The sequence below is a fragment of the Plutella xylostella genome, chromosome 23 (assembly GCF_932276165.1).
Source record: "Plutella xylostella chromosome 23, ilPluXylo3.1, whole genome shotgun sequence".
Classification (NCBI taxonomy): Eukaryota; Metazoa; Arthropoda; class Insecta; order Lepidoptera; family Plutellidae; genus Plutella; species Plutella xylostella.
In genome coordinates, this window is record NC_064003.1 from 6158482 (window position 1) to 6174353 (window position 15872).

The 15872-nt window shown below is 38.5% G+C and overlaps 2 protein-coding genes across 2 annotated transcripts; one reads left to right on the forward strand and one right to left on the reverse strand.

The window, feature by feature from the left end:
• Positions 1–147: 147 nt before the first annotated feature.
• Positions 148–1170, forward strand: LOC105381981. Its single transcript, XM_011551793.3, has 3 exons — positions 148–329; positions 480–901; positions 983–1170. Exons 1-3 carry the CDS (start codon positions 235–237, stop codon positions 1147–1149), a joined length of 684 nt encoding a protein of 227 aa, XP_011550095.3. The 5' UTR covers positions 148–234; the 3' UTR covers positions 1150–1170.
• Positions 1171–3775: 2605 nt separating this feature from the next.
• Positions 3776–15722, reverse strand: LOC105381984. Its single transcript, XM_048629457.1, has 6 exons — positions 14404–15722; positions 13647–13833; positions 13270–13474; positions 12354–12604; positions 11779–11895; positions 3776–6446 (listed from the first exon to the last, which is right to left on the reverse strand). The coding sequence occupies exons 1-6, from the start codon at positions 15130–15132 to the stop codon at positions 6352–6354; spliced, it is 1584 nt and encodes a 527-aa protein (XP_048485414.1). The 5' UTR covers positions 15133–15722; the 3' UTR covers positions 3776–6351.
• Positions 15723–15872: the final 150 nt, after the last annotated feature.

A 15872-nucleotide genomic window follows, 5' to 3' on the forward strand; every position in this document is an offset into this window, starting at 1 on the left:
GTGGCTCACTGCCGCGTCCGTAAGCCACGTCCGCTAGTATGTCGGCACCTATATTTTTTTCCTTAAAAAACCTTTTTTTTATCTGTGAATAAAAATCTGTTTGTCATGACATGATTTGAGTTTTTGTTTTGACGTCTGTCATAAAATTCTAAATAAATCAAATTCAAAGTTTCTTTACTTTGTTTTTAGCAATTAATTAGAATTAAATAGGTACAGGTATTTATCCATTGAACCATGACTACATTTGGAGAAATAGTAGAACCAACAAGTCGCACAGCTTGGGAAGATTGGGATGATATTGAAAATAGAATAGATAGCCACATCTCGAAGTAAGTATACTTTATTTTCTGTGTACTAAACCTGTAATATTCTTTATGAAACCAATTCCAAACCTAATACGATAACTTATATCCATATCTAATTTAAGTCTATTTACTTCACAACATACCTTTTTTTTATTAAAATAAATTGCTTTACAGGTTAGCTTGGGAAAAAGATGTTCCAGTGCCTGGGCAAATTGAAAACTTGTTCATACTTGAAGGAAACTATCTCTCTGAATGTGTCAAATCGCAAACACATCTTAAATTGCAACTAATTGATTCCATCCCAGAAGTAAACCTGAATATCTTCAATGCTGTGGGCACCTTCAACTATTTTGTCACTGTGAAATATTACAACTTGGTTTTGAGCAGTGAAATTGTAGAATGCTTGAAAGGTTATCTCAAAGTTGCCCGCAATGTTGTAGCATTACAAACAAAACCTCTACCAGAGTTTCAGACATCAGTGCTAACTAACCAAGATTGTATCATAAGGACTTTATCAACCACATTGCCAGTCTCTATTGATATAAAGTATCCTAAATTGGAACAGCCTAATATTATTTCTGGAATTTCAGCTGGAGGTAAAACTTTACATAAGTACTTTGTGTCTTATAAAATTTATATTTTAAAATATAATTTTAAATTTTATTTGTATGTTACAGTGCTCAGCCTGCGAGAACATCTAGATATGAGCTGTGTAGCAATCATTTGCTTTGTCGAACAGCTAGAAGAGGTTCATGAAGTGAAAACACTGTTGGAGAAATTTAACATTGTGAGGAATGTCAATACCAAACCTGCTAATGTGCTAGATTCTAATTTGTACATATGAATAAAACCTCTTTTTAAGTTATCATAACAGTTTAATTTGGTCAGCCCTCATAAAATTGTGATCATTATGGCTTATTTCATATTTCTTCATCATCATCATCAGCCTGTAGGTATTCCTCCACTGCTTAAAATATAGCCATAAAAGGGCCTAATGTAAGTTCAGTAAAAAAAAATATTCTTAATCACGAGTAAGTAGTACCTACACTTTTTTCTATAAAATATCCTTTACTTATGCAGTTTTAAGCACTCGTCATTTCGGCTCTTTCTCAAACGCAAAACCAGTTACGAGCAAAGTAGGTATAGTTAAAAGGACTATTTGAAAATGTATCAAGGTACGTGGCGCCCCTTTTTTCGCGATAGTTATTCCTTGGCAATCGGCTTGTCACTGACTGTGATGACGTCACCACCCTGAATCTGCTTCACTCGCTGCTCAACCTTCTGCACCGCACCGGCGTCCTTCAAGAGCGAGTAGGTGAGTGTGAACTGGGCACTCTGCCCCGGCTGTAGTCGCTTCACCCGCCCCTGAGCTTCCTCTATGGTCACCGGGTAGGCGTAGTTAGTCCCCGGTTCGATACCAGTCACGTAACCCTGCTTCAGGGTATCGGTATTTTTCCATAACGTCAGCAACGGAAGCTGGCGAATGTCAAACTCGATGGACGCTCCTTTATCACCCTTGCTGCTGATGAGTGCAGCTACGGTTTTGCTATCACTATCCGCTTTAGGCGCAAGGTTGAACACCATTTCATCGAAGTCTTTCGTCGGCGCGCCGTAAACATTCCAGGTGTTCAGCCCGCTCTTGGCATAGTCATTAAAAGGAGAAACCGATTTCAGCGGTGCAATGAAGCGTGCGTCCTTTTCCAAAATGGGCGTACCAAAATTGCTGTGGTAGATAATTTGATAGTTGTGTGCATAATCCGCTTGGTTAGTCAGCACGTCGTGGACAGTGAACGAGTCAGACCCTGGCACGTAACGAAGTTCAGTCCAGGTCTCCAGCTTCGCTTTCTTAAAGGTGACTTCTTTCAGGAGCCCTCGTATGCGTATTTCATGTGGTGCCTTTTCGTCGACGGTTACTTCGACTTTTGATGCGGGTGTGTTGCCGGCCCTTCCATGCAGGGTGTAAAGCACTCCGTCCTTGGTGACTGGATGTCCGCTCCACTCGAAGCCGCATCGCACCATCATTTCGTTGAAGCCGTCAAGCCAGCCGAGTCCATTGCGGCTCTCCAGGTTTATATAGGCGGGGTTGACGACCTCCTGTACCGGGGAATCCCAGCCGAGACGCACTCCGTGGCCGCTAACATGGAGCAGATCCATACCACGCGATGGACTGAGCGTTATAGTCAAGCCATTCTGGCTGGTCACCGTCAGGACTTTAGACCCCTCCTGTTTGCCGCCGCGCTGGACCTTCTGCTCGATGCTGAAGCCCGCCCCGCTTAACTTCAGGTCATCGCTGGTGATCTTCCAGTCTCCCTTCTCCGTGCTGGTTTCCGTATCCGTTAGCAGCCAGCGTTGCGCTGATGTATTTTTGCTGATAGACGCCATCACTAACACTGTCAGAAGTTTATTTATCATTCCTTTCGGGTGTAGCAGAGTTTATTTGGCTCACCAAGCTCTATCGTATATTTAGCACACTGATCACTGACCTCTATGTGTAAAGAGGTCAGTGAGTTAGCTTCAAAGAAACACAGCAGACTAGGAAACGATTCTTGTTTCCAGTTTAATGCTCAAGCCGATACTAATGTATTGAGGTATGATAGATGGACTTATATAATGACAAACAGTAATGTATGATAATGTTTACATTACTATAGAGATTATTTTAAAGGTTAAACTGAGTCTTAATAAACAGTATCATTAAACAATGATATTTATCTATACACTATCTAGGCTGTAAGTGGTAGGTACGATTATTATGCTTTTGAACAAGTATAAAAGTGTTTCGTGAGGTAAACCTACCTATTGTTATTAAACTGAAGAATGACAAATCTGCTGATTTATATTTTAGTACTTACATAAAATATGAAGGAATAGATCGAGAATGATCGGTTAGGTATATATGTTAGGTACCTAACAAGAATGTCTTTGTGTACAAGATGCTTATAATCTAGCTAGGTACACAATAAAATATTGTTTGTGTTCATTAAATTTATTTCACATTTAATACATAAAACATACAATGAAAACATGTTATGAATCAATAAAAAAGAATAACCATACAAAATAAGCACAGCCTATTGAATCGCAGAGCAGTTATTGAGTTTGGTAAGTTTTGTGAAAAAAACTTTTCAGTTGAAGTTTCTTTTCAGTTGTTGAAGTTGCAACTTCAAGTTTTTTATACAAAACATTTTCATGAATAACATAGGGTACATAAGGATGAGGACAATGTTTAAGATATAAGTACTTATCCCATTCCACGGGGAGAGACATCTAACAGAACCCTTATTAAATTAAATTCGAATAAGGGTAGTTTTTGTTGTATCAGATGGCTTTCCCCGTGGAATGGGATATACCTAGGTACTTTTGAAATTTTATTTTACATTGTTTATATTTTTTGTTTAATTATTAATTGATTCATATTTTCTTTCCCAAAATATAATATACCTACGTATTCATAAATTTACTCATAAAAATATGAATGGCACATTAATGCTTACTCTTTGTACTATTGCTGAAACTTGGAGTTGCTGGCAAGTCAGTGACTAACTAGGTATTCAGTATACCTACCCATCACAATAATAATATTGATATTTTTCATAAAATATGTGCCAGGTTTTTATATAATTCTCAGGTACATTATAAGAGGCCCTTTACCACAATACTATGTAGTGCAATAATTAAGTTGTACGTACGTTTAAATCATTTTGTAGCAAAAATATAGGACCAAAATTGGATTTAAATATCAATATTATGAATATGATGTTATTATTCATTTATAACTGATACTGGTTTACAGTCCATCTTCACATAATAGATAAACAGTTGAATATGAGTACACTTCAGAACCTTGTTACATTAAAAAGTGATAACCAATGTACCTACAGTCAACTAGATAAATATGCAAATACATAGTAAGTACTGTACATGTGCATTTTTGTACCTTGTCAGAACGAATCTTTATGAACCACCAAAGAAAACGTGTACACGATACATATTTATCATGTCGACTGTTTGGTATTTATGTGGCTACCAACATTGTAACATTGTCATAGAGCTGATACATAGTAAGGTATAAAAAGTGCACATATTACTTTAAAACAAAATTATACAAGAATACAAATTATAAACCCTTTAGGACTGCATCTTATCATTGTTTCTTTGCAATAATAAATTGTGTTTAACCGTGATGAGTATGTTAGTTAATTTCAAGCAAAACCTTTATTCTTATACCAGTAGTGTTTATTTACATCTAATGTAACAGACGACTGAGATGCGACAATACTTTGCCTATACACGTAAAGGATGCGATTTAGAAGCACTTTTGATATTAAATTTGCCCACTTTAAGATTTAACTGAACAAACCAGCGAGTTATTAACAATAAGTTTTGATAGTCTAATTTTATATATTATGGCGCCTTCAAAATCGGCTTCAATAAGTGGTTAATAGTTTTTAACTGGCTTTAAGAAGTAGCTACTTTCTAAAATTATTGCGTTTATGAAAGTCTAAAGAGAATTAGGTACTGAGTCATCAAATGATATAGGTACCTCAATAAAAACTATAGCTATCTCAATCAATCCATAATTCACCAAATGTAGCTAACATTAAATACAAAGAGGCCGTCCAACCATCATAGTCTTTGTTGATATGATTTAATATAAACCTTGTCATTTAGAAATATGAAATATATTGTAACCATAATGCATGAATATAATTATACCATTCACCTCAAATTAAAATATTTGCAGATCGTTTCTAAACATAAACTACTTAACCCTATGGGTAAATTACATTTTACCTCGTAATCGTAACAAATTCATTATACTTATGTAATTATCTTAAAAACAAAATATTATTAAACTTAACAAAGTATGAAAAATATAATTAGGTTCTGTTAAAAATAAATATCACAATTATAAAAATGTAATCATTGGTAAACAGACAACAACTGTACAATTCAGGGAGTTAATAGATATTTATAAACAAAATACGTTGAGTAAAATAACGAACAGCCATGCAAATATGTTAACTATATAAGTTTCTCAATTTAGACATGTAAAAGAGTAATATTTTATAGAATACGAATGATTTATTTATATGTAGATATAGCGCATAAAGTCACAAGCTCTGAAGGTAATAAGGAGTTTCACTCCTTTGTTTACTAATATTGCCATTGCGTAAATTTTCAGGGTGATCACCACTACTTCTGGAGTAAATAACTTTATAATATTTATATGTGAGTATGTAGCTTACAAGTTTTAAACCAGATCATCGCAGCATATACTAAACTCCAGCCATTTAGATGTATAGTATAGGAACATATAGTACGTTCCCAAGTTCGCACATGTTTTTGACGATAATTAGATGTTTTTCTATGATTTAGGTAGCAAACAGGCGATAAATTTGGTAAGACCTGAGTCATCTGAGATAAAATATATGGCATTTTATGCGAAATTCAATGATCATAATACAGCGAAATGCAATAGTAGAATGATAACTAAGAAACGGCTAGAGCTTAGGCACCTTAATAATAACAATAACACACAAGTGTTCATAAATATTATTACTTATATTAAACTTTCTTTAAAATAATCCTTCTTATCTCTGTCGTGTATCTATAGTAAAACTACAGTTAATCGCAAGGCATATAAAATCATTGGTTTTGGTGTCTTTAGTTCGTGATTATTTTATCTCATTACAAAAATAGAGGTATGTAAAAATGCAAAGCCCTGCACATATTTTTCAACTTTTTAAAATCTTATTTATAACGTAAAGCTATACCTATGGCTAAACAACATCTATATAAATCTACAGACACCTAACTTATGGCATAATATACGATAGTCTGATTGACGATAAATGACTTAAACTTCTTACAGTGGATCTTAAAGCTACTAATGACTACATGCTCGGTTGTTACCATACAAAAATAAATTTATCTTAAACAATCGCTATTACATGATAACACATAAAATTCTCATCATTAAATAACTTTGGAGGTACCAGAACAGCCTTTCGTTTATATTCAAATGTGTATTCAACTTTCACTTTTATAGATCATGTAATCCGCCATTGTTTTTACCTGCCATGACATTATCCAGGATTTTATTGACGAACTCGGAAGTTTTTCCGGCGATTTTTACTTCTGAAAAGATGAATGAGTAAAAATTATTATGAAAATATATTTATTTGTTTTACTAACAATAGAATAAGATACATTTTTACTAACACACTATGGAGTATTTTGGTCTGAAATAAACGATTTATTATTCTTATTTTTCTAGTCCGATTCAGTGAGTGGATAGGTCAGGCTCAGGTCACGAACTAATAGGTAGAGCAGTGCCGCTTTCCAAAGTTAACCGAAATGTCTTGACATAATTATCAGTTACGGCAATTATCCGTCCCAAAACTCTATTGTAGATGTTTGTTTAAAGTAATTAAATGCGATTGTCTGTTTTTTTTATGTATAAATCGAATCCGCATTGAATCCACATAGCACAGTAACAGGCTAGGTCAATAAGTAAAAATAGACGCATTTTTCCTGAAATAAAAATGACATATTATGTATCTAGCCTATCTGAAACCTAGTTAAACATTGTGAGATATGGCGTTTCGACTTTCTCCGTGTTCGGCATCATAAGGGTCACAGTCACAGTGACAGTTAAATAAAGTCCATTTTTTCTCTCCACCTTTATTTTGCAAGGTGCGGGTGCCTATATAAATAGAGTGAGTCGCCCGCGCGCCTCAGTTGTAATATCACCATGCAGAAATGACTAGGTTTCAGATAGGCTAGATACATAATATGTCATTTTTATTTCAGGAAAAATGCGTCTATTATGTAGTCTGAGCCTATCTGAAACCTAGTTAAACATTGTGAGATGTGTTTATTATCGCATGGTGGAGAGAAAACCAACTGTGACCCATAAGCTACTGATGAGTATATCAGTAGATAAATATTTGAATCTATAAATTTATAATGCATAGATTTCTAGGTAATAGATATACTAAAAAGAAAGGTATAAGTATACATAAGACTTAAGTACCTACTTCCTTATTATTCCTGACTTGTCAGAAAGTTATGGAAGGTATGTACCTATACATATGGGTAGGTATTTACACATATGGATACACACAGTGCCTCTTCGAAAGCAATACTTATAAGTAATTATTGATCAAAATCTTGGTATTGTCAAGGCAATATTTTTAACATACACTAGCCGAATGGATGGAACCAGTGAAATACTTTGCAACAATATTTAAAAGCTGTAAAATGTAGAATATCCAGGCCGCTGGGGCTCAGGTCAGCACACGCTGACTAGGGTATGTAATTCTGGACTGACCTCAGAAATGCAGCAGCCGACCCTGGAGCCTCGTGGACCTGCTCAGTCAGCCCTGTACGACGACACGGCCTGCAACACCTGGCGCGGCATCTAGTCCTTGGAACGAGGAGTGGTGCTTGAAGGGAAGATAATTTTACTAAATATCTCAGCCTCATCAGCTACTGGAAAAGATTAGATGAAGGCTGTGACACTGGCGGATAACTAAGTATTCAGTTTTTCAAAACATGATGCAGGTCACTATATTCATATTCTAGATTGACAAGTGACACACAGTCTAATTTTGTATTCTAACTAACTCGGCGGTTAACGAGTTCCTGTGCAGTCCTACTAGGAAGGAAAGTTATTTTATAAGCCTTTGCACCGATTTTGTGGGCTACTATCATTCTGTATCATCATGTGTGAATATTATGAGCTCTGGCAGCATTCCTTGGTAGATGACATCAATTAATAATGATTGATTAACACGACAATAACAATTGTAATAGTTGATAAATGAAACCCGGCTAACATGTCTTAACTGGGTAAGTAAATGATCAGTCGTGCCACCAGGATAAGTAAAATATGTGTCGATTAAATGTTTCTTTATCTTTATCTTTATCTTTAAAATGTTCAGTACTTCATCTGAAAAACATTAACAAGGTCACCTTTAGGTATGTTCGTCAACACTAAGGGCAGGTCTCGGCCAAAACCTTAAGGCTTCGCCTTGTTGCAACTTCAAAGGTACGTAGGTAGGTACCTACTTACATTGTTGTAGGTTCGATTTTGAAACCATTAAGTCAACCTAGATAAAACAAAATAAAATAGCTCGATTAAATAAAGATGGTACGTAAAGATTTTAGTTGTACCTGATCAGACCTGATGCAACGACAGCCAACATAGACTCTAATCTGTGGAAGCAACAATCATGGTGGCGGGAACATGGACAGTTGGACGAGCCACCTCGAGCCTGACTTATCAATCAGAACTGACAGTTCGCCAACAGCGGATAGCTTGCGGCTATCTATAGGTAAACTTTGGTAGTTAGCTATACCAAAGAAAAAGTCCTTGGACATCGATATGACAGTGGAACGGCGAATAACTGTGACATTCTTTAAAACAAAAAGGCTTGTTGTTGTTGTTGTCCAGCTAAGGAAGGTTACCTACTTCAGCGACCTGGTATTGCATTCTGAAAGAACTGCGAAGAGTTAATATTATGACTAATAATTATTACTTATTTAGAAAGTTTTCAGCAAACTCTAATAAATCAAGCAGCTACCACGTCACCGCTGCCCGGTTATAACTCTGTACTAGCTTAGTAGATATATATACCAGTTCTAGCCTTCAGCTAGAGGCCAGAGAGCTCCTAAATGAGATGCGAGTACGAGCATGACACAAGTAATTTTTTACTTGGTAACTAGTTACGTAACTAACTGAAAGATCCATAAAACAGTTGAGGATTACTCAAAAAGGAATTTTGAAAACGGCACGTCTGCATCTTAACCAGTCAGTCTAAGTAGTTTCAGCAGATACAGTGTTGAAAATAGTTATGAAACGTTTGCGCCAGAATCGAATTATTTTCATTAGAGAAGCCGTTTAGGCATGAATAGGTACTTTCACCCTTTGGATAGTGCTCCAAATGATGACCTTCGAAATTCATAGAAATTTAATGACGACTGCCATTGTTTATTATCTAGCCCCGTACATTGAGTAGGGCTGCGGCTACACGTGATGTGATACACAGTACACAGTAGGTATATGCATGTTCCCAGAATAGTGGAAGTTATAATTTTACCAAAAGGTAGTCGTCTCGTGCAAGAGCACCCTTACTCGATTTATTCGATACACAACTAGTAGACAGCTGCTGCGTAGGAGGTTCACGCATTCAACAAAGAGCTCGGATACACACTCACAATCCACTGGGACATAAGGAAGACAGCTAATATGGTGCCACTCAGAAACCGCGATGACACTCCGATCATGATCACCCGACAGTAGGATCATAATAAATTCGGTAACTTGTGAAGCGGTATGGTATAGCAACAGCGACTTTCACGAAATCAGGAATTAGCTCAGTGCTTTTAGGTTGAACACTCGCCGGTGGGATTCACTTTGCTCACAGCCGAGAAAAGAAAACACTCAAAGCTGGAATCTGCCGATGTGTCATGACACTTAAGATAGTGTCTGGGGGTCACTTTATATGACGAAAAACGAACTTTCAGTGCACTGCGGCGCGAGCCGCTCTATCTGTTTGTATGTATTAAACGTGCCGATTGCACGACAGCTCTCGTTCGTTCGTTTCTCATCAGTATAGAGTAACGCTCCTGTACTTACCGTGCGACACCATTCCCATGAGCAGTCCAAAGATCTTTAGGCAGTTTAGAACAAAAGCTGCATTAGACAGTTTCTTCAGCAGAGACATCGAAATAAAAAATTGATTGCACAACTATCCCCAGGAGCAGTCTACAGGTCACTTTGGGCAGTTCAGAAGAAAGCTGCTTTAATAGAATACCCTACCTCAGCGGAGGCATCAAATTGAAGTGCTATAACACTTTTATAAGCGGTGCACGTTACCCGATTTGTCGTCATCCATGCCGATGCGGCTACGGCGACTGCAGATGGTTACTCAGGGTTCGTTGGTGTGCCCTTGTATGGCTAACATGACCAACCTTGGCAGTAAACGTTCGTCTGCATATGCCAAAATCACTGATGAATAGCGCACGTTACTCGATACCTTCTAAATAAGTCACTCATAATGATGACTGATGATGATGATGACCGTGCTAGCAATAGTGCAGGCGGTTTCGCTGAGCATAAAATCTCTTCCCAGACAGGGGGCGTTTGGATCTGGCAACCAGAACAGGAGTGCCAGGTGTGCGCAGCGATGATGGTGGGACAACACAGCCGCCAGGGCAGGAGTGCATGGCTGGGTCTATGCAGCGATGCAGGTAGCACAAACCGGTGGCCAGGGCCAGGACCGGGTGTACGCTGCGATGCAGGTGGCACGAGACGGCGGCCAGCGCAGGAGCACAGGGCCGGGTGTATGCTGCGATGCAGGTGGCACGAACCGGTGGCCAGGGCAGGAGCGCAGAGCCGGGTGTACGCTGCGATGCAGGTGCCACGAGACGGCGTCCAGCGCAGGAGCACAGGGCCGGGTGCAGGTTACACGAAACTTCAATTTCACCGAATCGGCCTGCCTACCTTCAGCGGGTAGGTACCGGCGGATCACATTACTCGCCGCACATGCCACATTGTCCCAACATACTGAAACTCGGAGCCACGTGCTTCCTGTAAAAATCCTATGACGGTCCTGGAAAGCTCCTGTTTGTAAAGCCTTACATAAGCTATAATCAAGTGCATTATTGTAATAGCAAAGTTTTTATCAACTGTTTTCTAAAAATATTAGAAATTGAGGGTAGAAAAATATATTTTTACTAAATTTTTTTTTTCCTGTATAAAATTAACATATGCTTTACTTAAAGCGGTCATTAATGTAAGTATCTAGCTCAAGCGCCACTAGTAGGACCGGAATATGTGATCAATCATCACCACGACTATTGAATCGGACCCTACTGCGTGGGATAAAAACCCCAAGCGCCGGAGCATTATGACCAGTGGCCGAGCTTTTAAAAGCAGTAAATAATAGCATTTTACTCACGGCTTATCAACTCAAACCTTCGTTGCGAAATCCTCAGCAATGGCTGCGTGCGCAGCAGCCGGCAGGCCCCGCGCCGCCTGGTCCGCATCACGCTACAGCTCCCGGCAGCGAGGACTCCGCAAATTCAATATTATATTTTTCCCCGTCGGAGCGAAGCCGACGAGAACCGTGGCTACATTGAGCCATTTTGCCGAAGTGTTCACTTCAAAAATCAAAAACCAACTGGGGCGCGCGGGCGACTCACTCTATTTATATAGGCACCCGCACCTTGCAAAATAAAGGTGGAGAGAAAAAATGGACTTTATTTAACTGTCACTGTGACTGTGACCCTTATGATGCCGAACACGGAGAAAGTCGAAACGCCATATCTCACAATGTTTAACTAGGTTTCAGATAGGCTCAGACTACATAATAGGAATATTTTTAGGCAAGATTATTCGCAAGACCTTTCGATTGCTAAAAATCGAAATGGAAGTCAAAAATGCATAATTTGAATGGCTCACCTGTAGCTGTATTGACGATGGTGTTCAGGTGAGAGGTCCAATCAACATTGTTCTGTGGATTCGTCACCCTGCTCTGGATAACTTGTTTCATTTGACTTATTCCATGGAGAAGCCGTTCTGTAGATAAATAAATTGAGTATAAATGGCTGTTTAAAAACACCTATAAGTGTAATGCTACATAAATAGTGTTTAGCTATTTTATTATGAAAATGTAGAAACGCGGAAAACATACAAGAAAAAAAGAAGCAGGACAGATGAAACAAGTTTAGAATTAATTATTCTGCCAACCAGTTTAAAATTTCACTTAGATTAGACGGTAAATACTGGAGCAATTTATTATAAATAATTTTAAGCTACATTGCAATAATAATTAGTAGAAATAATCAAGTCAAACAAATCTCAAGATTTCACTGCTTGTTTGACACAGAATTATACTGACAAGCAAAATTTTATTTACAGCAGAACAGGTAAATAAAAATATTGCTGATATCTGCAAGCTGAAGTGGCAGTACTGGGCCATATATGCTGAAGTTGACGATTACAGGCTGATGATGATGATAACTAAATGTACTTACTGTGCTCTTGTTGCAATCCATACAGTTTCAACTTGTTAGCTTCATGTTGAGCCTTCTTCTTGAGTCTGCAAGCTCTGGATGCGAGTTTGTTCTTCTCCTTCCTTGTCTTTGGTCTGACATTGAACGGAAGCTCGCTCACTGGTATCATGTCGTTGATCACTTTGCCCAAGTTGTCCAGTTCTTTTCCTATCAAGTACAGTTTCCTTGGGTTCGGTGTCAAATCATTGCCATCACCTTTTCTCGCTTTGCCACTGAAAGTAAGAGGTTACCAGTTATAAATTAAAGTTCATATTATAAAATCATTATACTCCATTATTATTGATTTGAAAGTGGTGTTAAATTACCTACAGCATAGTTAGGTTAGGTATATTACAGGTTTACTGCATCTGTGGTCTAGTGGTAGAAGCTTCGCTTCATGACCCAGAGGTCCCGGGTTCGATTCCCGGGTGGGACCATCAATTTGTGTCTCTAAATTGTGGTTCTAAGTTTGGTTAGGACATAGAAGGCTGATGTCCGAAACAGTGAAACGATCCATGCTGTCGGATGGGCATGTAAAGCAGTCGGTCCTGCGCCTAGCTCTCTCCAGTCGTGTCGGTCAATCCGTCCCATTGGGCTATGAGAGTGATGGAACAGAGAGTGCTCCTGTGTACTGCGCACACACTTGGGCACTATAATCTACTCCTGCGTAGATGGCTGATCTCAATTGAGATTGGCCGCCGTGGTCGAAATTCGGCTAGGAGGACATTATTATTACAGGTTACAGGTGACCCAGTTTACTTTTGGCGAATTCATCATTGTAGTATGAAGCATTTTGATTTACATTAAATATGTAAATTGACTATACTATACCTATTAGTTAATCATTAATGTAGGTTATGTACCTGCTCCAAAATTATAAATTTATATCTATTTATACCTGTGTTTGATGCCTCTAACACTGCAGTTGGGGCTGAATACAGGGTCAGTGACCAGATTGAGGATGTGTGGGTCTTCAGACTTCTTCTTGAGCACAAGCCTCTGTCCCTTGGGGCCCTTGGCTTGCACATTGTACTGCCAGAAGTAGCGCTCTTTTTTTGCTATGGCTCTCGCTTGCTTGTGCTCTGGGCTCTCATCATTTGACTCTGGAAAATAGAGAAAAATATATTTATCAGTAAACAGTACTTAATTACAAGTCATTTTACAACTAAACTTAAATCATTATCATAACAGATATAAATAAAAAATAATAACCTATTAAGATAGTCTTACTAAAAGAAAAAGTATTCATAAAACTATTGAATTATTTCTATTTACCATCTGAAGAGAGATCCTCATATCTGTCACTGTCTTCATCAGACTCCACATCTCTGTCATCTTCATCTTGTGAGTAGTCTCCGGTGACGGGGCTGAGCAACCCCCCGGACAGTGATGAGATGGAGCCTGCTTCAGCCAGGGAGCTTGTTGACAGCAAATGCTTTCGTGGCTCACGTCTTTGCCAAATCTAGGAAGAGAAAAAGTTTTGTAATTGTAAAAAAAACATAAATAAAAAGCATTCTTTGCTTTACTAAATGAGGACCATAAAATCAGAAGGTACTCAATACTCAATCATTTATTGCATCAGGTAATTAGGCCATTGCCTAAAATATTGAGAAACCAAAAAATCTCTACATATTTTCGATTATAAAACCACTTTTACTTTTAGTTACAATCAGTTCCAGCTGAAATTTAGTACCTAAATAAAATTCTACACAAGTTGCTTTGAATAAAATTAAGGCATAAATTACAATATACTGGTGTATTGGACAAAACATGTTTTGTCTTTCTTTCTAATTTTTTTGTCAAGATTTGTATGGAACAGAATGCATTTGTGGTAACAGGTGAAAATTATCCAAAACACTGTAATATTGCATAGTAAAAATAATAGGAATGGCCTTCATAGTTTTCCCTCTAATTTATTTATTTTATCTTTGATATGATAACAAGTTATATTTTATGATACTGATGTAATAACAAGTTTACATTACTCATCCAGCCACTAAAAATTATATGTATAAATGAATGGAGCATTTACCTGTTCCATGGTAAGATGTGTTGGGGCAGAAGAGGACAGTTGAGTGTGTGGTGGCTTTATATTAGAAGCGAATGGAGGCAGAACTGTGGACGCCGGCACAGACTGTCCCAGGGAAACCTCCCCACCGTAGCCATCCATACGCATCATCAGCTCTGGTATCTGTGTCACCGGCTGAGTGAAACTTGAGGAAGCCGAGCTGTGCTGGCTCGATGGAGAGAATGCCAGCTGGCCGTGGCTGTATGGGCTGCATGGACTCTCCGACATTATAGGATTATTAGCATGCAACTGATCAAATACTATTCGACGAGCATGCCCACTCATAGCCCCACCTATCTGCACAGCATACCCACTCTCCTCGGGCAAGAGAAGATCATCAAAATTCAAATCATCCAGCATAGTGTCAGGATTGGCATTCAATTCGGCCAGAGTCGGCCCTAATATTAAGTCTGCTTTGTCTACTTGGAATATGTCATCATCATCCATTTTTATGGTATCTGGTTTGTTAGCATCAGTGTCGTAGTTGAGCCTGGTGTACTGCATGCTGGGCAGGTTGTGGAAGGAGGACGAGTCCTGGAGACACAGGTCGATCTCCGAGGAGAAGTCGCAGAGCTCGGCGCGGCGCGAGGGGATGGGCACTGAGGCCGACATGCTGCCCTCGTAGGGACTCTCCTGCTTGATCTCCACCCCTCCCTCCAGCAGGAAGTCATGTGTGTAAATAGACTCCGACATTGCACGTGTTTGCGTAAAGTGACCTTGACGTAAACAGTCTCGTTGATAGAGAGTGGCGCACGCTCCTTGCGCCTCGATCGATTATTCAAAGGGACCCACGTGTTCTAATGTTTATTTATTCCGTGACACTACACAATAACAAAGTATATTATCGACCGAAGGTGGTCAGTTGCACGAGTTTATAGCTATCACATCCTTAGATTACATAACGCTACATCCTACAATCAAATAAAGATTTTGTGAGCACTTGATTATTCACAATGACTTTTGATATCGAAATTGTCAATGATGCTAACGCAAACAATAGATACTTCACTTTATTAGTTTAGTTCACGTTACTCGTGGCCTCAATAGGATTGCTTACACCAGTATATTATTAGAACAACACAAAATTCACAAGACTTTTCTTTGAACAATATTATTCACCACAATAACAAAAACATTGCCATTTACTAGCCAGAGTAGGTAAACAAAATGTTGAATGTACGTATTCCTACAAAGGTCATTAGAGCAAGAGAAAAAATATAAATTTATCATTGGAGTAAAAGAGAGCTAACATAGCACGAAATACCTCGGCAAAACGAGATAGCATGTTTGAAGTGAAATAGATAAACCATAGACTACGGTACACCTGCTAAATAAGAGGGGAGGATGACAGAGCGAAAGATAACGAGGAACGAGGAAATTAAATTCTCGGCCTCAGAATATTGCTGTTTTGTTTTTCTTTTTTGCGACACGTG

Coding starts and splice junctions, on each gene's coding strand:
- LOC105381981 (XM_011551793.3), top strand. CDS start 235: ATGACTACATTTGGAGAAATAGTAGAACCAACAAGTCGCACAGCTTGG. Junction 330..479: donor ATAGATAGCCACATCTCGAA/GTAAGTATACTT, acceptor ATTGCTTTACAG/GTTAGCTTGGGAAAAAGATG. Junction 902..982: donor TTCTGGAATTTCAGCTGGAG/GTAAAACTTTAC, acceptor TGTATGTTACAG/TGCTCAGCCTGCGAGAACAT.
- LOC105381984 (XM_048629457.1), bottom strand. CDS start 15,132: ATGTCGGAGTCTATTTACACACATGACTTCCTGCTGGAGGGAGGGGTG. Junction 12,605..13,269: donor GTTAGAGGCATCAAACACAG/GTATAAATAGAT, acceptor TCTTACTTTCAG/TGGCAAAGCGAGAAAAGGTG. Junction 6,447..11,778: donor CATCGTCAATACAGCTACAG/GTGAGCCATTCA, acceptor TCATCTTTTCAG/AAGTAAAAATCGCCGGAAAA.